The sequence below is a fragment of the Pelecanus crispus genome, chromosome 1 (assembly GCF_030463565.1).
Source record: "Pelecanus crispus isolate bPelCri1 chromosome 1, bPelCri1.pri, whole genome shotgun sequence".
NCBI lineage: Eukaryota > Metazoa > Chordata > Aves > Pelecaniformes > Pelecanidae > Pelecanus > Pelecanus crispus.
Window position 1 is genome coordinate 34,552,578 of NC_134643.1, and position 22,273 is coordinate 34,574,850.

A 22,273-nucleotide genomic window follows, 5' to 3' on the forward strand; every position below is an offset into this window, starting at 1 on the left:
ACTGGGGATAGGTAAGCTCCTGCTAAACGTAAAAGTAACACTGCTCTCATTAACCCTACATTTGAGTCAAAGTATGAATCCTTTGTCTCATGGGCACTTTCATGACCTCCAAACATTTAGTTATTACCACTGCTTTCAAAAGATCAAAGCACAAGACTCTGTGCTGATAAATGAGATGCCCTTACCAGTGAAGTAAGGTATATTCTGCTGGGTGGCTGAACACATGTGTGAAGAGAAAAGTCCTGAGAGTTGAATAACACAAACCAAACTTGAAGATTTATGTAGGGAACTGTACAGGCTAAAAATCATCAAGTGAAAGTTGAAATGGTAGATCAATGTAGGGAAGTATCAAAGCTCTGGAATATGAGATTCTTATTTTTAGTGAGAAAAATATAGGGATAAGTACTCCCTGCTCTTGTATTCTAAGGATACCTCTTCCAATGCTCTCTTATTGGAAGCGTTCATGAAAAAGGATGATGAAATGGGACAGGAATTTGATAGAATACACCATTTCTTTACAATTTCCAGATCTACTTGCTTTACAGTGATCTAAATCCAGGCTTCACAGAAGTAGGAGGTAATAGGCAAGACAAAGGGAGATTAGTTTCAAGAGATTTTTCAGACTCTTAAAACCAGTATGTGCACCACAGAACAGTTCAGACTGCACAGCAACAAAGGGAAAAAAAAATATATAAATGAAGCTAGTTACCCTTCAGTGGAAGGATCACAGCTTTCACTTTCATGAAATTCTCAAAGATTAAGTTAGATCTTGTCACCATGGCAGCTGTGGCTGCCAGGTGACTGGAAGCACCTTGGTCACAACAAAGTTTAGTTTCTCTTGATATCCCTGTTGTAGCAGTCCATTAAACTGGGACTATGAGTTGTGGCAAAATGCCCTGTTTAGAAAAAGGGTAGTAAACAAGCAAGCACAGCCAGAGACTGGAAGACAAGTAAATGATATATCCAAATTGAATTGGACTTCTTCAGCTCTTTTTTCCTAAGTGTTGTATCACAACACCTCTTTCCTCTTGTCTGTTACACATAACCATGGTACCAGAAGAATACAAACATCATATCCCTTGAAAGAAACACGGTATCACTTCTTAGCTGACATGTCTTTTGCAGAGTCCAACAACCTCTTATTTATCACTGCAGTGCTGAAAGGATGCAAGATATCCAGGATCTGGGAGATTTCTCCTTTACCTCTTCCACTGTCATATCCTGATTCTGTCATATGTTTCCTAAGACCCCAGAATTGTCTGAAGTCATGAGATAAAGAAGTCATCACAGCATTTATTGCTTCACTGAGAGAATGAGAAAGAGTTTTGTTATTTCTGGTGTTCCATCCATATTTCTGTACAAACCTCTGCTTTCACCAGTGGAGCCTAATGCCAGCAGAGGCTTCTTATGCAAACTTGCCAAGTATACCCACACACCTCAGAGTTACCATTTTTCCCCGCTATGACTTTTAGATCATCTCCTATCCCCTCATCCCATTCAATCTACCATCCCCTGAGTTAACCAAGTAGAGGTTCCAGAAGATTCCCTATTGTGCTCTAGTAGAGGCAAAAAGAAAGAATACATGCCTTTTAAAGGCTGAGTCACCCTGCCAGGAATGGCTGTGCTCTGTCTTATCTCTAACTTGGGACTGAGATGGTTGCAAAGGTATCCCTTTAATATTGCAATAACTCAGTAAATGGTGACTTAGTCATCATCATCTACAGCCTTTTGATGAAAATATGCACCAAGGCTATAATCAGATAAACACCATCATGTTTAGGTCAAAGCATCCTTCCTTTCCATATCCAAAAGAAACTCCCTGAAAAGATCATTTCACAAGGTACAACCCCAGCCAGGCTTCTCTAGCCACTAGAAGCTACTCAGAGAAAGACATATCAGTGTTGCTTGGCAAAATGTCTCCTTCTTATACTCAAGATGAGTCCCAGGTAGCTTAGAGCAAGGCTTCACCATAGGGACAGACCTTGACCCCTGTACTGCTGAGGAGAAAGTCATAGAGACAAGTGCTAGTCTAATCATTAAATATCTAATTAACAACAACCGCTACCACCTAGATAACAATAGTAGTAAATACCACTAACAGCAGTGAAGGGTAAAGATAGGCAAGTAAGTGCCTGCCTACTGCAGAATTCCATAGAATCGGAGAATCGTTTAGGTTGGAAAGACCTTTAAGATCCAAGTCCAACCGCAAACCTAGCACTACCAAATCCACCATTAAAACATGTCCCTAAGTGCCACATCTACACATCTTTGACATACCTCCAGAGATGGTGACTCCACCACCTCTCTGGGCAGCCTGTTCCAATGCTTGACAACCCTTTCTGTGAAGAAATTTCTCCTAATATCCAATGTAAACCTTCCCTGGTGCGACTTGAGGCCACTTCCTCTCATTCTATCTATCACCTGTTACTTGGGAAAAGATCACCTCTCTATCACCTCCTTTCAGTAGTTGTAGAGAACAATAAGGTCTCCCTTCAGCCTCCTCTTCTCCAGACTAAACAACCCCAGTTCCCTCAGCTGCTCCTCATAAGGCCTGTGCTCCAGACCCTTCACCAGCTTCGTTACCCTTCTCTGGACACGCTCCACCACCTCAATGTCTTTCTTATGGTGAGGGGCCCAAACCTGAACACAGTATTTGCGGTGCAGCCTCACCAGTGCCGAGTAGAGGAAGACGATCACTTCCCTGGTTCTGCTGGCCACACTATTCCTGATACAAGCCAGGATGCTCTTGGCCTTCTTGGCCACACTGCTGGCTCTAATACCTCTGTATTAGCTGGTGGACCTGTCCTGGTTTCGGCTGGAATAGAGTTAATTTTCTTCCTAGTAGCAGGCATAGTGCTGTGTTTTAGATTTAGTAGGAGAAGAATGTTGATAACACACTGATGTTTTTAGTTGTTGCTAAGTACTGCTTATGCTAGTCAAGGACTTTTCAGCTTCCCATGCTCTGCCAGGTGCACAAGAAACTGGGAGGGGGCACAGCCAGAATAGTTGATCCAAACTGACCAAAGGGCTATTCCATACCATATGACATCATGCTCAGTATAGAAACTGGGGGGGTTGGCCGGGGAGCAGCAATCGCTGCTCAGGAACTGTCTGGGTATCGGTCGGCTGGTGGTGAGCAATTGCATTGTGCATCACTTGCTTTGTATATTATTAGTTATTATCATTATTATATTGTTATTATTATCATTACTCTTTTACTTTATTTCAATTATTAAACTGTTCTTATCTCAACCCAGGAGTGTTTCTCACTCTTACTCCTCCGATTCTCTCCCCCATCCCATGTGGGCAGGGGGAGTGAGCGAGCAGCTGCGTGGTGCTTAGTTGCTGGTTGGGGCTAAACCACGACAGGACCTCAAGATGTAGTGAGGTGTGAGGCGTTGTGACATTTAATATAAAGGCACCCTGGAGCTGGAATACAAGGACAGTCACAATTTAATTAAATAGTAGGGTTTTTTTAATACCCATATAGGTATCCACATGTCAAGGTAAGCAACAAGCCTAGCTCAGAATTTTGTATGAATGATACTTCAAAAATAATTGTTTCCAATTATTCATTGGTACATTCATTGGTGTATACTCAAATACCCATTTTCATTTTAACCATGTCAAAGTGCACAAGATCATGTGGTTCTATATATACAGAGGAAGAAACATGACAAGGTATAGAGCAAGAAACAAATGGCTTTGTGCTGGCTCTCTAGATTTCACTGAATGAGAGATAAACAGCACTGAACATTCCTGCAGCATTAATAGTAATACACTGATCTGAGTGAAAAAGGGGTAAAATACAAGCTTAGTAGTCTAAGGAGTAGATGCAAGGAGCAATATACTCATCACTAAATTTTGATTTTAAAAATATTTATTGCCTTTCAGATACTAGTCATACAAATGAAATGATTAACCTACAAATTATTCAAGTCTATTGCCAATTTTTAAATTATTACTATATGTCAGAATCAGTAATGTCAAATATTCTTAAAAGCTAGTATGCATCTATGTTTTCCCAGAGTGTTATGGAAAGATGAACTGTTAACAGTTGTTTTTATACTTTTTGCAGTTCATCCCATACATTCTTAAATTCATCCCATATATACTAGGACAGAATAATCTGGCTGGTTTTTAACAATGGATGCAGTACACTGGATCTTTCCACATAGAAAATATTTCACAATCAATGCTGATGATTAGCTGTCAGAATGGCCAAAAAATGTATAAACAAGACTACAACTAGAAAAATTTTTTGCTGTTAAGACCTGTTACTGCCTTACATTTTACATATCAGTAAATTACAGTAGCCACAAAACATTACTAAAACAACAGTAACTATTTCAAGGTACTTCAATGGCAGCTTGATTTGCACAGATCTGAAAGACTACACGAAGAAGAAAACAATGGAGAGTCAAAGCCATTTATGTGCAGTCCAAGTTAGGAACCTGTCTTGATGAAAGTTAAAAATACCAGCTTTAACACCATTTTATAATTGTACTATTTTACCATTATATAATGCCATTTTATGATTCCACAGTCTCACTGCAAGTTAAATGTTCTAAATTGATGCTGTCTCAGTCCTCTCCTTGAATGTATGGCTGCCCCCTTCCCATGCTCCAACTCTAGCACTTACATGACCAGGCAGTCAGCCAAGTTCATGATCTGAGCTGGCCAACATAGCCCTACCACAGGTGGTTTTACATGTCAAATTTTCTTTTCAGAAAGGCATAACTACAAAGTTCTTGCTGCAAGCAGACTAAGAACAGACCAAGAAGATTTTTAGTACCAAACTAACTGTATAAGCAGTCCATTTCTTAAAATGATATCAGGTACCTGATTCAGAAAGCAAGGACAGTACCTCAGAATGTATCATGGAACTGGATTTGATGAGGTTTTGGTGCTTTTACAGTAGACTGTAGTGTCTTAATGAATTTTTTCAGTTGCTAAGATCAAGCCTTCATGTTAGGGACTTTGAACTGTCACAACATAATGTGCCTAACAGAGTCCTCCAGCTACTAAATCTATTAAGGCAGTACCTACTGCGTGCTCTGCTGATGCAACACTTGGAGGAACAAGAAAGAACATTGCAAGTTAAGCAATCACAGATTTCTTTATTATTTTATTTATCATTTCACATTAAATAAAGCCACTCTTAAAAGTTTTGATAAAGTCCTATGGCAAAGGTATTCCTTGTACTTTTAAATACATATTTCAATCAGAGCTAGTATTTCCAAGACATAGTGTAAATACTGTGAATACTCATCTTGCCAAGATTTAGGCAATTTTAAAGAAATGAGAAAATGCATTCCAGTTCCAGTTCAACGGGATTACTTGCATGCTGAGAGTTAAGCCTTTTCAGGCTGATTTGGATGAGTGACAAGACACTTAAAACCCTAAAAATATTTAGCAGTATACTTCAGTTCTTATTTTCCACCCATAAAACAGTACCCTATAGCAGCAAGTTTACTTTGGTGGCTTTGTTGATGCTAAAAAAAAACAGGCCAGGATTTCAAAGGTTCATCTGGGAGCTAGATGTCTAAGTTTCATTAAAATTTAATGGGATTTATATGCTTAAGCTTTGCTTTTTAGGTTTCTTTAAAATCCGAGCCAAAACTGAATATCCTTAAAAGTTTAAGAATGGTTTTAAGAGTAGAATATAATACTTGATTCATTTAAAATGTCAGCAATCTGACAATTTCCTGTAATAGGAGAAGTTGCTTGACCAGACACAAGTACCAGTTAAATTTAATAATCAAGGCTATCTGTATAATGGCAGAAAGGATAAAAACTTAACAGTAGTTGCGTTTCTTCCCTTTATGGGTAATGAAATAAGACTAATAATGGTTTTATTTCAAACACTAATAGGCTGTGGGTCAGGAAATAACCCACCTGCATACTGATGAATTCTAATACAGATTACATAGCAAAGAGTGGTAGTCATTTGTTTTCCTATTCTTCACATTTATGACTAGCTTACTAAAAAATAACTATCATGGGGAAGGAGAAGGAAGAGAAGAGACTGAAGAGTGTATCTTCATATGCATTATTTGATTTGTTTGACAAAGCAATATATATGTGAGTAGGGGGACCAGATAACTTCCAAAGGTCCTTTACAACTTAAATTACTCTGTGATTCTATGACATTGCTGAAATGCTTCAAGAAGGGATATGAGCTGGGATATGTATTCTTGGGGGGTGGGGATGAAATTAACTGGACTGTGAAGAAAATCTTTCAGAATTACGATCTCATTTTATATTAAAAAATCTGCATTTATAAAAGCTAACATCTCTAGAAATAAAGTCTTAAACCTTTGTTTCAAGATTACCTTCAGAAGTAGCAGATGTACATGTGGAATAAGAACTGCCAGAAGATGCCAGCTATACATCTTAATATCTTTGAATACCACAGTAGATAGTAAATACACATTAAAGACATAGTGTTTTATTGTATGCCGTTACCTCAAAGCCAGCAATAACTGCCCTAAGCCCTAGTTTTACAGTATAGATAGGTAAGCACAAGAATGAAATCACAAGCTTTTTAGCAAAGAACTGGTATTCTTTCGCTCATATGTGTATATGTTAAATGCTAAATCTTAGAAACAGTTCATATAGACTCTTTAGCAGCAATTATACAATGCATATCCTATTTACCTAGTAGAAGTCCAATTATGTAAGTAAAAAGACACAAGAAACATTGCATTGTAAGTGGTTGAATGTACAGATGCAGGAACAGAATTTGTTCTTAAAAAAGAAAATCAGGAATTACATTTGCTATAATCACAACAGCGCCTCATGAAAATTATACAATAAATGTTCCATTTCATCTTATTGTAAAGCTTTGTAAAAAAAAATAGCTTCCATTTTAAAATAATGTTTTGACCGCTTCATTTTGGCTCTTAGTACAGCTCTTAATAGACTTCTGTATTTAAAAAGTAACTTTATAAAGAATGGTAACTTTATAAAGAATGGCACCTTTGGGATCAGTTGTTTCTAAAAGAATTCCAAATTGAGTCTGTACTATAAGTTAAAGAAAAAATCCACCTTTCAACACTGTTTTTTTTTTTGTAATACATGAACTTTCAGGCCTTCACACCACTGCCAGTAGAAAAATTTAGAAGACTATAAAATTAAAGTATGCTAATCTCATTAAAATTTCATTATTTTTCTTATAAACCAATTCAAGAAAATTCCATGTTCTAAATTTAGGTGCCTACATCTATGTAATAGGTGACAGCACCTCTACTGCCATCAGCTGGAGATCTAGACATTAAAGTGAGCAGAACTCGGTTCACTTGCCTAACTACATATTATCTAATGTCGTTTCAGATGCCAGAGGTTATCAGACACCTAGACAGAACTGGCAGATACCACATGTAATCTACAGGAGACTTGCGCACCTTTGTGAAGCAGCAGCTGAGGCCAGGTCAGATGTCCTATGGCATCTTAAATGGTACTGGACACTTCTATGAAGCAAATTAATTGATCCCAGTGGAAACTAGAGAGCTATTCTATTATCCAAAAGTAGATGTCTAACTGGTCAAGTGAATAGCTCTCTTAAAGCAGGTATCTCCATAGATGCCTATATGTCGGTGTCTTAATTTGCAAGCCCAAAGTTAGATGCAGTTTCATATAAATTAAGCTTCTTGAATAGATAGAAGGACAGAAGTCTAGAAATAATTGATATGCAGAATATTTTAGCACGCCTTTTCCTAAAAACTGATTCAACAGATGTCATGGTAAACCTCTCGGTTTTACAGAGCTTATTGTACTAGATCCTGAACCAATACAAGAAGTGACTTTTAGTTCAAGAAAATTTACTAAAGAAAGAGCTCAACTAAATGATGCCAACTCAAAGTCTGACCCATATTAATTTGAAATTACTTGAAAACTAGGATTACTATAACCAAGCATTTTTTCACAATGCCTTTTAACCTCTGTCTTCTGTAATTAATCCATATGTTTAACTCACTGAAGCTTAAGAATTCTTCTAATGCAACAGCAAATCAGGAAGTAGGTCACAGCATTTCACCTACACACGTTACTGCATTAAAATGAGAAGATCCATAATCTGAAGTTTTGGGCCTACTTTTTTATGTTTATGGAATCTCTTTCTTTTAATACAGAATTCAGCCAAACCAGGATACAGGCAAGTTGCAGAAGAGAAAACAGAACAGAAATAACTGAAATTGCTAATACTTATGAACTTAAGTTTACTTACTATTGACATCAGTGTTAGTACATAGTGCTGTAAATTCTGCCCATGGTGACGAACCATTTTGGTGTCAGCTGTAACCATCACTTCTACATATCTTGGATAGGAAAGAAAACGTTTTTTCCTGGAATGCGGATTGCCACCATCCTCTATAGATAGGTTATTTAAAGCATACTGTAAACTGAGAGAATTCTGTAAAACATTGCTCTCTTCATTTAAACTGCTGAAGGTTGGATGTAGTAAAGTGCTCTTCTTCAACTCTTTCTCTGTAAAGTAAAAAAAAGATTTACTGTTGAATGCAGTTTCTAAGTTTAAAAAGATAAATGGGAACAAGGCTGCCCAAAATAGACTAAGCAAACTTATACTTATGCTCTTATTTCCAAGAGAACCAGTGCAAGAAATTAAAAAATATGTTAAACATGGAAAGCTGTAATAGGAACATCAAATTAGAAGTCTTGTACATTATCGTATAGTTCTATCATATATGGATTCATTGTTAAAAATAAGTTAAGAGATAGCAGTATTATACAGTTCCCAGAATGCAGTATAATCCAAAAGGGCAGGCTGGAAGGAGATAAGCACTAAAGCTTAAGTAGTGCAACAAAGGAAGCAAGTTAATTAAACAAAATATGTATTTTTACATACAAATCTTTGACACCAACAGAACCAATCAAAACAAACCATACAAAGACTAGGCCTCAGTCCTGAATTCAAGTCCCTATTGTCTTTTTCCTTTATGTAACATTATACTTATATAGAGTTTACTTCTTAAGCAAATACACATCAAAAGCCTTCAGTGACTTCCTTGACAGCTTTGTTAATATTCATTATGTAGGATCAGGTTATAATGGAAACATAGAACCTACTCAGATACTTCCAAATTAAGTGCTATAATACTTCCAATTATGCTGCATAGTCCAGCTACCAGAGGCTTCTGATGCCGATACATAAAATCCATGCATTAATCAGGGAGTCACCTTAGCAATAGCCCACATAAAAATACTTAACTGAGAAGCACATCTGAATTCTCACTACTCTCCAGAACTTAAGCACCTAACTAGACACTTCAGCCTCCTCAGAACAAGCCTCCACTGTCTTTCTGGAAGCTAGATTTCATCTTAAAAAGTAGCTGCCAAAGGATAGTCTCCTAATCCTTTTATTCTAGTGACAGTGACTACAGCACTGACTCAAGAATTCAGAGATCCCAACTCTGTTACCCTCAACTTGAGAAGATTTAAATCTATGCATTCCATATTTCAAGGGAAGAACCCTCACCCATAAACTTTAAGCTACTTTTGACAGGTCAACAGTCTGTCCTCTTTAAAGTTAGGGCACAATACAGCCAGAAAACAGCAGAGGGACAACAGCAAGCACTTTAAAGTTTACTGAGTAATTGTCTAAAAGTCAATGACAGAATACAGGTATAATAATTACAAAAACTATTAGCACTAACAATAATGAGCGGAGAATCTGGGGACTGGCTTTGAAAAGGAACTTGTTTATGAGTACCTACATATATTAGATGTGTTCAGAATGACTGAGTTGGATGCACTGAAGAGAACTGTCTGAAGTAATTTCATATGCACATTAACTTTACTAGGCCACAGAAGGTATCTGAGACTTCAGAGTACTGGCAAAATGGGAAACAGCATCTACATTTAAAGTGGGAGTTTAAAGACAACCTAAATTTATGGACCAGCCAAGACAAATTCAATACCAGAACAAATCAAATTAATTTTGCTTATAAACACCAGAAATCAGCAAGTAGATGAGTAACCAGCTATCATATTTATCAAAAACATATTATGGCAAACTCAGGTGAGCTTCCCTGTATTAAGGAAACAGGATTTATGGATAGAGGAAATGCAGCAGATGTCCTGTCTTGACTCAAGTAAGGTTTGTACTAGGGTTTCCAATTAATTTTTCATCAGGAAGTTAGTTTAGAAGAAACCAGTACAAAGTCAGGAAAAAATTAGTTAGACAATTTGAGAAGTAATTATCATGGTTCAATTTCAAACTAAAAAGATTTACTGAATGCTGTGCCTCTCCATATCCTCTGTCAAGGTTCCCTCACTAGAGAAAGAGAAACTCTCACGATCACAAGTATTGCTAGATACACTATTCCTCCTTGAAGGGAGGATGTGAATAATCAGGCAAGACTAGCATTAAAGGAGACAAACCTCTTCTCTAGAAAGACAGAAATACAACACCACAAGGTTTTCTCCATGAACATTTCTGCAACTTCACTCCCCCAAAAATGACAGTAATCTCTGGATTGCAACCTTTTGTAGTTGTTCTAATAAATGAAAAGGGGGAAAATGACCATATTCTTCATGCTTGGAGCCTTCTTCTCACACTAGGTTGCTTATATTAAGAGAATTCTCATACACATCATAGGAAAAAAAAGCCACACAAACTGAAAGACCTCTACTTTGGTTCAGTACATATTATTCATCACTAAAAAAAGAATCAGGAACAACAACACTTGCTTGATTTTCAAACAAAGTACTAACTCCTTGTTCTGCAATGACAATTAATGAATAGATAGCATCAGCTTCCTAAAATAGAGCTAAAGAAAAGAAATACCTGTCACTACAATTTGTTGAATGCAAGATGATCATAATTGTTGCCTTCTGGCATTACTATCTACAGAAAAGCAGAATTCTCAACATATTGTTTCCGAGTATAAAATATACTTTAAGAATTTTCCAAAATTCAGAACACTAGCCACCCAAACTACACCCATTATTTTTGCAATTTCTATTTTCAGACATCTGGATAGATATTCCTTAAGAAAATAAAGTTGGAATTTTATTATTTTGCTTCTCTTCAGATAGTCATATTTATGCACTCAGCCCTGCTTAAACATTTCTGAAGTGCAAGTACATTCAAAATGCATAAATGTAGATTTCAATCTCATGAAAGGTATACCATTTTATTTAGACAGGATGTTTCTAAATGCCAAGCTGAACCAAATATAAGCTGCTTTCCTCTATGGTGAATCTCTACCCATTTGTGTTATCATTGAAGCCCAATAAATGAAGCCCATATGCTTCTACCAAAAGCAAAAGAAGAGCATTTATGTCACTAGGCTTAAAAAAAAAAGTTTCCAACACAACGAAAAAGATTTTTAAAATGGCACTAGTATAATAGTAAAGGCTAAGTACATAGCTCAGGCGGGATCTTCAAAGGCTTCTACATCATTATATCCCAAAGCAGATGGTATCTCAGTGTTTAGAACGAGTCAATGGACACCTACAATTTCAAATAAATCCTTTCTAATCGTGCTCTTTTGTCTGGTTTTTGTACTTTGATGGTAGCTGCAGGTGCCTTTCTCGCATCATACTATTTTCCAACTACGAAGATATATGCATATAACTATTAAAAAAACCTACTGAAAGTTTTCTGCCCCACTAACAAACATATTAGTTTAAAGCACAGTGCTTTCTACTCACTGCTTCATGGTATTAATAAAGCTTTTTTGTCTTTCATAGTCACTTTCACTGCATACATTCTTGCTCTTAAGTTATTTTGCTTAACGATTAACCTATATACTGTGAAGCTATGAAAGAACAACCATTCACTTGTCACATATCCTAATAGCATGCTTGTAAGTTATTCCACTTGACTTAAAATAAAAATATTATGAATACGTAGTATGAATAAATTATTAAAATACTCATAAGGACAAAAATCTACATTAATGGGTAATATTAGATACTTCCATTATTAAGACAGACAGATGTCCTGTGTTATCTGTTAGACTTGCAATAAATTAATTATCATTTGTGAGTGTAAGCAACAACTCCTGTGGATCTACTTGTTTACATATTTATTTACATATTGGGCAACATAGGTGTAAAAGTAAACCCACAGAGAAGTTCTTGCAATATCATGATTTTTTTTTAACATGCAACTTGTCCTGCATTTGAATTAGCCACTGGCAGAAAAAAAAGAAATGGCTGCCAAGCCTACATGAAAGAAATATGTAGGTTTAATAGAACAATCTGGACGTAAATATTATTTATGAAAATTAAATCTTTTTTTTTTAAAAAAAGACATCTGACATTTGAAAGTCACATTGAAATTTGAAGTATGACTATACCTGAAACTTCACAAGGTTTATGGGATTTCTGATACTTTTTAAGTTCTTCATGCCTGTATATAAGATGTGGTTTGTTATGCTCATCTTCATGTTCACCTCCATCCGCTTTCATCAGAGGTTCTAAAAAATATTCACCATCATGTGCCTTAAAGGTGCCCATCTGAAAGTAAGAGAAGTAATTGATTTATTTTCCACTAAAAATACTGATATAAAAATACTTTTAATTGAAATGATAAACTATTTGTGATAATATTTTGAAATTAATGGAAGTAAATTTACATGAGACAGAGGAAACTTCAGTGGAAGCTGGAGACGTAAGCTTGAAGGTAAGGCAAAAAGAAGTTTGCTTTCAGAGACTTGTCCCACCAGAATAACTCATAACAGACTACCTTGCATATTAACAATACATCACAGGTAATCACTATACAGAGTTAATGAAACAAAGGAGATCACAAAAGTAAGAGAATCTAGGTATAACCAAGCAGGACCAGCTGGGAACTGTGCAAAGGGAAGAAGAGGCCATCACGAAATTCAGGATTTGAGCATTGTCCAAATTCTAGACTGATTTGTTGTCTTCTGTCCTTTACATAATTTATGTAATATTTTTTTCTTCTAAAATTGCATTTTGCCCATAGATTAGAAGCAGTGTTAACCTGATAATCTTTCTTTAAAGACTTTGAAATGAGTTCCAGGAATTCAAAGTTGACAGTTTCATTAATGCGTTTTTCTCCTTGATTCCCCCCCACCATAGCAGGCACGCATGGGTAACTATGTAATGGGAGCCAAAGGAACTTGATTATTAACAAACGCACTAGCACATATACAAAGAAAAAGAACATAAACCAAGCTCCTTTCCCGCACCCCCTGCCCCATAATCCATTCAATTATGAAATCCTGAAACAGAATCTCTTCTTTCTCTCTGCACTTCTAACCAAATTAATAGGTTCCTATGGCTTAAGTACCTTATTTCAGGAGACTTCGAGGAAGAAAAAACATGTAAGAATTTCATCACATTTTCAGACTTTTCGGCAAATTCCTCACTTCAGCCAATTAAGCACCTAGGGTGAGCAGGTGCACTGCATCCTGTTAGCCATTTTGCCATATTAGTGAGGCATGTCGACCAATAAGGGAATAGTGATAATCTCTTAAACCATATTATGTAGATTAATTGTTCATGTCAACCTTGAAACTCAGGGTTAGAGAGAGTGGCAGAGCAAGACACATGAGAATAGAAGTGAAAATAAGTTTTTTTTTTCAGGCAACCTACAAACAGTCTTTTAAGATCTGCTGCAGACTACCTTAGTGTCCAGGGTATTGTACTGGAATTATAATATCCCCTTGAATTTGGGATCCTTCTAGCAGCTAACAGTTTTGTATGTTTAAAAGTCGGTTAGGCTTCAGGCATGTGTCAGACTATCTGTAATCTTGCCTGATACAGATAGCATATGTATCATCCAAAATTAGTTATTGTAAACCCACTGTGGTTGGATCCTCTGCATCACCTTTGTTGCAGAATGAAGAGACCCAGCTGAAGAGTATTTTCCTTTCAAGACTGTTTAAATCTAACTTGCAGAAACACTTTTTCCCCTCAGTTTCATTTAAATTCTTTGCAAGTAGTCTTCAGGCTGGATCCTTTATATGTTCAGTTCAGCCTTCTCACACCAGTGTTTCCAGGGCGTGTGATTTGTATGGGATGGCAGATGGAGCGTACCAAGTACTATGTGCCTCCCTGGAAAGGGCCTCATGAAAACAGATATGCCACAGCTTGTCAGTTAGTCCTAAGTAGGTGCAACCTTCTGGGCAAAATGACAGGGACAGACAAGAAGAGCCTGTCACTCAGGGCCAAAGCAGCAAGAACGGATGCTAAGATTCATGTTGATGTCTTATCTGAATTACTAAAGTCCCAATTACCAAAACATGATAAATTTGACCCCAAACTATTTGTGAACACTAACATGCTAATTAATTCTTTTCTCCTGACATACCATAAACCCTATTTCTAGATAAGAGACATTTAAAATACGCTATTTTAGATTTAAGAAAAAAAACTTTGTGCTACTGCTTTATTCCACTCATACATTTTACTTCCCTCCTATTCTTTCTAATAGCTAGAGCAGGTATTCTGTATGTTTCTTCCATGGCTTTTCCAACTAACAGGCCTTCAGGTTTTACAAAGAAATGGTTTCAGCTACAACAAAACATACCAATTATTAGTTCTGTGCTATTATTCTCATAAGGGAAGAGTTTGTGCCACATTTTAAACCCAACTCAATTTCTGGAATATTAGACTTTCACTGGTAAAGATGAACTGCAAGAACAAGGCTACCATTTCATACTCAAAAAAAATCACCAAGACATATGTTTCTGAGTGCATCTGATCCTGATCACTTTGAACACTCCTATCAGACTCCTGACCCCATACTCGGACAACCAAGTGCTACCAGAGGAAAAAAACCTATCTAGAAATTCAAAACCGTATTTATACACCATTATCCTGTCCAGTGGATTGGAAAGAGTCAATATGAGGCATCATAACTGATCTAAGTCAATCTAGGATTGCTGATACTCCAAAGGAGGTATTCCTGCCTTGCCCCTCCTCCAGATGTGCACACCCACACTTCTTTGTTTAAGTACTACCAATGGAAATCATGTACACTGTATACCAGCTCCTCTGTGCAGTTAAAAATCTATGCCTCGTACCAAAGAGATATTTTAAAGATATTTTTCAACTGAAATAGCAAGGCTCGCCTGGAATGGAGAATTATTTTTCCTGACAAAAAAGCAGCTTCATAGCAGCAAGAGCTTACTGTAAAACCAGACCCTCAAGCAACTCAGAACGGTGCTCCAAAGCCTGCACATCAAGCTGAGCTTAACAATGAATACCAATATAAAATGCCTGGCAACATCTGTGGCTCAGCTTTCATTACTCTATGGTCTACATATCTCAATCAGAACTGATACTTGTCTCTTAACTGAAATCCAGAATGCTGTGCTAAAGACACACTGAAGTCATCTATGGAAGGAAAGAAAAAAAAGCAGGCAATTCTCCCTCTTTTAAAAGATGCTCAGAAGTAGCAGTAACTGTGCTCATCTTCACAGTAAATGATTAGAGAAATTGCCTAGAAAGCAAAAAAATGAAATTATCTTCATTATACCCAAGAAAATACAAAACACATGACAAACTTACAGTCCAAAAACTTAGGACAGACAGTTGGAAGGAAAGAATCCCATATTACATTTCATGATCTCAGAATTATTCTTAGCTTTCTGTTTTAAATTAAAATATTAATACAAGAAGGCACAATAGTATCCTTGAGACTGGAGATTCCACCTTTCCAGATACTTGGGCTATTTTAGAAAAATGGAGGTAGTCTTCCTCTCGCTTGCTCACTCTCTGGCCCACTGATTCTTGCACAGTATCCCAGGATCCACAGTTTGTTTAGATCTGGAAAAAAATAGCTGATCAAAAATCTATAATGCAACAAACTTTCATTCTTTCCTCAATGAATTCTCTCTTCTTCAACGATGTATAGATAAACAAGTAATTACTACCACTGACTAGTTAGGAAGCCCTCCCCCCAGTAGTCTACAATAAATTTTTTGCACATCCCCTATTCCAGTTGAGAAGAATTCATTATATTGTATGTGAAAAAGAACAAAGGATAAGAGATGTAAACAGTTCTCTATCTTAAGAAGGGTATATGATATTTGTCATTCAAAACCCAGGCAGACATTGAGCTTGAAGCCACCAATTCCAATCCTTTAAATTCTCTATGAAGACTAAAGCTGGATTTTCATTAGCTACACATGGTTACCCCCTCATTTTCCTAACACACAGGCCTACAAAATTCAGGCACCAGGTACACTGTCTGTTTTACAGTCCTTCATTCATGAAAGTGATACTTAATCTGGTGACAAACTCTGCTGATACAAATAGAGCTATTACCATGAATTAGGCGTACAAGGAAAAGAGCTGTGAGATCCAAATGAAAAATACTTCTGTTTATTTGTTTTTACCAAAAGTCACTTAGATGTACAGAGGCAGGTTGCTGAAACAGGAGCCCAAGCATTTGCAGGAAATGAAATCAGAAATGAACTGGATTTACTTATCATCTACAGATGCCTCTCAAATCATGTAACAAGAAATCTGCCTGAAACATTCTATTTCTGTTCTCAGATAAAGAGGTAAAAGTGCATTTAAAAGATCTCTTCAGTAGAAGTGGAGTAAAAAATTGAAAACAGTCCCTTGCACATCATAAATAAGTGGTCCAAAGAGGAAGTGCTACCCAGGACTATGGATATACATAGATTTGAGGAACTTTATGAGAAAACCCACATGAGAAAGATAATTTATTTCTTGGATTTAAAATACTCTGGATGAGTTAGACACTTTATATTAAATCAAGGTTCAATGGATCAACACAGCTACTTACTATATATGGTATGTCTTAGTGGTTCAAAGTAGCTTAAAACTGTACAGTCTTAATCAATGTATTTACTCTATTCTGACAGTAGTAGAAATAAATACTGCAGAATTTATTGTTAAAGTATGTACCATGCCCATATACAAATTACATCCTTGTGTATAATGGCAACTTCATAAAACACATGGAAAACATAAGGGATATATAGCAGGTTTCAGAAACGTGGAATTAATCTTAGTATGTCCAACAGCAAAATTGGAAAGGTTTCATAAAAATGCTAAAAGAACATCTGAAGTTCTGGAAAACATGACTCTAAACTGGCATACTCCCTCCCAGGTAAGCTCCACTCCTGCACTCAAGTATTTTTCATGCCCTCATGGTATGGCTTCTTAACTCAAACTCAAAAACCTGCAAGTAGTTTACAGCACGAGTACTTTCATGGTCAAAGTAAATTACGAAATCCCTTCCTTTTATATTATTCTCTTCCCTCCCTCCCCCTTGTGTTAATTCAAAGCTCTTCTGAATCATGTGAGAAGCCCTTCACCCCTTTCTTCCTGCTCCACTGTTACAATGTTTTCTAATGAAAGACTTAAGCACAGCTTAATTAGTTCACTGAAGAAAAAAGTATTAGAGGTTATCTGATCATGGTACACTGCCAACATCTGGAAAAAATATTTCTACTAGAAGATAATTCAGATAGAAACAACAAGAGGTAGTGGTTGCAAGCTAATGTATTAATTAAAACTAGAGTTAATATAATATTATAAGAACATAGTAATAAAATAATAAATAATACACCAGCTAAGCAGCACGGAAGAAATATCTAGCAATGAATAACTGTCTTCTGGTGGAGCACCTTTTTAGAAGTGACTAAAGCAACATATTTGAAGTTCAAGAGAAATAGAATAAAATGCTAAAAACTTACTGTACTGAAAAAAAATCTTTCATTGTAAGTTTAACTATGATCTAACTACATGTCCTTACAAATTCTGTGATGTTAAGATTTCATGCGCAGATAGTAATCACACCTTAAATCACACCTTGAACTGAACTAATGAGGCGCCCACCCATGCTCACAAGTGTCCCAGTCTGGAAAGGCACCTAATCACTGGTTAAATAGAATTACATAATTCTAGATAGGAATTTAGATTCCATGTAAACTCCTAAAGGGATCTTACCTGTTTCTATGTTTAGATCACACCTGATCTAACCATGCTGATAACCGTAGCACTGAATCTAGTGTCTAACTGCCAAGTTACTTTCACTCAGGATCACCAAAAAAACAACCTGCATTTCCATTTTGCATAATGCATAGGGGAAAGAATATTCTTGCAGGAAGTGTAAATCCTAGCTCTAGGTACCCTGAACATCACTTTGTAAGGCTATTCTAGGCAAGAAAGTCTGGCTGAAGCCTGGTAAAAGTGGTGTTCCACGAGTTTCTAAATACAATTTGTAACAACAGACCAGCTAAATAGCATAGAATGTAACAATAACAGTCTCAAAGACAGCTGGAAAGAGCAGGGATCGTGGCAATTAACAAGATTCATCAGAGTGGAAGGAAGAGACAGGCAATTTATTTAGTTTTACCTTTATATACAATTCACACAGTCAACAAGCTAGACAAGTCAAAAGTTATGCATAACAGCTTTAGTCATATATATATGGAGATTTCATTATGGAAAAGCAGCTATTCTTTAATACCTGTTGAAACTGGTGAAACAAAATGTATATATATACATGAAGGGGGGTTTTGGTTTGACTGGATTTCTTCGGGAGGTGGGAAATGTTGTCTTTGATTTTTGTTTTTTAGGGGTTTTGTTTTAAAACACATAAATAATCATCAAGCTAATTATTCCCATAGAACACAGACCTAGGAGATCCATACGCTTAATATTGGCAGAAACTCCATCATATAATCTTGTCTGTTCCAGTAAATGTCAAGCAAATATACATTTGCAAGTTACCTCTGTTTAAAAGAGAACTTCCTAGCTTTGATGTTTTTAAGTAAATGCAGAACCACCTTTTTCTCTCACTAAGAGATGAATAGCTCCAAAAAGTCCTTTCAACCTCACATGCACCATAAGGCAGCTATCACTCAAGTACACGCAAGGTATGGCTAGATTTTCACCTGTTTTAGTCAACCACACAGTAAGTTACCTGCGTGCTTTTGTCAATATCTATATGCCCAGAAGGTATGATGACTTGTTCTCGCAGTATCTGACCTTGCTACCATAATCTTGCCATTTTCTACACAAGGGTACATCTAAAACAGAATGACAACTGAGACTATTGCAGATACGTTATCTCATGTGGGAAGCCTGTCTATTCCCCAAGAGTACAAAGTTTCCTGAGATCCATGACAGCTAACTGTTGACTGCCACCTGGGGCTGGAAACATTAAGACAAAAAAAAAAAAGCCCTTTTACATACCATTTCAGTAATTTAACTCACCTAGTGACAGCAAGGGCTATATGTTATGTCTTCTCCCCTCCTCTGACACCCTTATCACTTATGTTCATGCACAGTACCTTCTGTGAACTTCCTGGAAGTTTAATGAACATATGCATATTTATATATACATAAGCAAATCCAACCTCCTGTGGCTGCCCACAGCTTTCCAGCAAACTCACCTGTGTCACATAAACCCAAAGTGATGAAAAAAAAAAAAAAGAGATTATGGATCTCATAAAGGCAGCAGTTAAGAACAGGATGCAGCCATCAGGATAATTTACCTGGCAAACAGAATGCGCTCAAGCAGCTGCCAGGGAAGAAGGGTACCAGACACAGGATGCAGGCAAAAGGCAGACCAGCAATGGCTGAGCACCCTTGACAAAGTGTTAAACAGACTGGGACATGCCTATTTAAAGGACAATTCGTGCAGAATTGGTGGTGAAAAGGTAGATACATACTCAGATCCTACTGCTTCTGACGGACATTTTCTGTGAAAGCCCTTCAGCTGCACAGTTCACAACCCCATGTATTTTCTCATTTTACAATTGCAATTACCACCTGTATTTGCTGATCTGTGCTGGTCCATGTGCAAAAGCATAGTATCTATGGAAATATTTTCAGGAAAAGGTGAGATGTGGAGAGCTTGGGGAAAATGTGCTGGGGATGTTTCAGGTTTTTTTTGCAAGAGCCTCAGGGGGGACCTAAGCTGTCTTGCTATTTCATAACAAATTGTATGATGAATAGAGATTTTGCCAAGGCAGGCAAACAGAAATTGTCTCTGGGACACAGGATCATACTCAAATAAATTCAAGTGTTATGGTCCACACTCAGATGTATGTGAAAGACATGAGTGTCTACAAAGCCAAAAAGAGATGAGATAGTAATAGTAAAAGATATGCGCCATTCATCCTGTAGCCAGCAGAGCAAGACCGGGAAGACTTCAGGCAACTGCAGTCATTAAAATAGACTGTTGTTGAAAAATGATAGTTCAAGTGTCACTGAAGTGCAAATACTTAAAAATTGGTCCTGCTGGTGAGAATACATATTAGGGAAAAGATAATAGGAAAACAAACCAAAGTAAATGAGATACAAAATTGTAAATGAAATGAAGTCAAGAGCAAAAGAGTAAATAATCAGAGAAGAAAGCAGGAAAAAAAAAATCAAAGGAAAAATTCAATGAAGCAATCAAGTACAAAAATCTTTATCTAGATCTTTTCAATGTAGAGAAGGTAGGGTTTGGTCTACTTCCTGGTCCTTTTTGGTTCTCTTTAGCTACAAAAACAATGACCAAAAAGAACATTTTCTCTTTTACTTGCAAAATCAACCTTTGTATTTGAAACCATTTTGTACTGGTGAGAGAGAGAACAAATACACAGGGTGATAATGGAAGCACTGAAGTTTGACTGTTGTGTTGCCAAGATTCAGGGCCAGAGACTCACCTTGTGTACCTATATGACAAGTGAAACTAAAACTATTAGATGGAAGTCATCACATCAGCCAGTCAGCAGCAATAAGACTTAGTTTGTCCAAGCAAGAATTGATTGTCTTGAGTTGACATTTTAATGATTTTCCCTAGCTTATGATACAATCTCTACATTAAGATAAAAATCCACAAAAAACAGTATGTGGCTTATGGATGCTCGTAAGTTTATAAAGGTGACCTGAATGCTGAAAACTAATCCGCCTTTCAGATTTAGAAGGTAACTTTTTTGAAGCGACTGCCCATAAGTTAAAACATTAAGTTATGTCAAGGAAAGCCTATCTTCCAGTTGCAAGTGTTAAACTACATTGGTTTTCCAAAGAAAGCTTTAACTCACTGAAGTTATTAGTACTAAGCAGCACAAAACTGGAAAGCAAATACATGGAGTCTGTTACCTGCACTAGATCTCCACAAGAAACTACACGCTGGCTATGCTAGCACTAGCTTCTAGAAAGTTTTTGGGTTTGTGGGGGTTTGGGATTTTTTTATTATTATTATTTTTGTTTGGGGTTTGTTTTTTTAAACCAAACAATTAAAAATTACATTTCACTGCCTATTACTTTTTCTGAAAAGGAACTACTGCACTCACCCATAGTAGCAGACAGAATTGTTTTCAAATCCTAGAAAGGTGATCTGCTGACCCGTATTAGTAAAAAAATAAATACAACCTCTTGTACTGAGAAAATTCTGAAGATACACCCTTAGGTTCGTATTTCTGCCATTCTCCAGACAAAAGTAAGCTTGATGTGCTGTCAAAGAGTGTTACCAAGGGGCTTCCTTGAGCTCCCAAGGAAGGAATTTGTCACACAGACCTTGTTACGCTGCAGAAGCTACATTAAAACAAAGCAGTCCTGCCTTTCTAGACTGAAGAAAGCTGATAGCTAGCCAATCCATGCAAGATGAGATTCACGTGTACTTCCCTACTCCTAACTTTTGCCAGTCAGTAAGCATGTGAAATCGCTCTATACACCAGAGACTGTACACTCAAAGAGATGTATGTTTCTTCCTTCCTCACCCTTCCCTCTCTACAGTAGTCACATAAACTGCCTTTGGCGCTTAGGCATTCTCCCAGCTCATGAAAACTGTGTAACTATCCTCAGCATCAGTCAACACATTCCTGACCTCCATGAAAGAATACCAGGCTTCTCAAAGGACCAAAACTGTTTTTGTAGCATTCATTCAGGATTAAAACAAATAAAAATAAAGCCCCTTTCTTCAGACAGGAGCCTGCCAGGAATTGAAGGCTTGTTCTAGTTATAAATGGTGATAGCTCCCTCATTTTAAGATACCTTATTCACTGGTATTTGCTCATATTTATCAATAAACTTGTAAGCCATATGTTCTCAAAAGTTACATGATTTTTTTTTAGTATTTTTTTTTAACCTCTTTGATTTTGCTGTCTGGATAATATTTGAGAGGACTCTTTAGGCTACATGCATCCAGGGGCATCCTCAGCAAATCTCATTTCCCACATTTGTAGGAAGCTATAATTGACCAATGCAGTAAAAGTAAAAAAAAAGATACAGAATTTAGGAAAATATAGTGAAATTAAGTGTGAAATTTCAAAAATTACTCTACAAGAAATATGCCTCT

The 22,273-nt window shown here is 36.8% G+C and overlaps 1 protein-coding gene across 1 annotated transcript in view; it reads right to left on the bottom strand.

Moving 5' to 3' along the window:
* The window catches only part of ADAMTS20 (ADAM metallopeptidase with thrombospondin type 1 motif 20), a 103,699-nt gene that overhangs the window by 77,758 nt on the left and 3,668 nt on the right, over positions 1–22,273 (bottom strand). Inside the window, exons 3-4 of the mRNA XM_075704757.1 lie at positions 12,327–12,486; positions 8,228–8,487 (exon numbers count right to left, since the gene is read on the bottom strand). Of these exons, the coding sequence (XP_075560872.1) occupies positions 8,228–8,487; positions 12,327–12,486 (420 nt within the window). The remainder of the gene's footprint in view (positions 1–8,227; positions 8,488–12,326; positions 12,487–22,273) is intronic.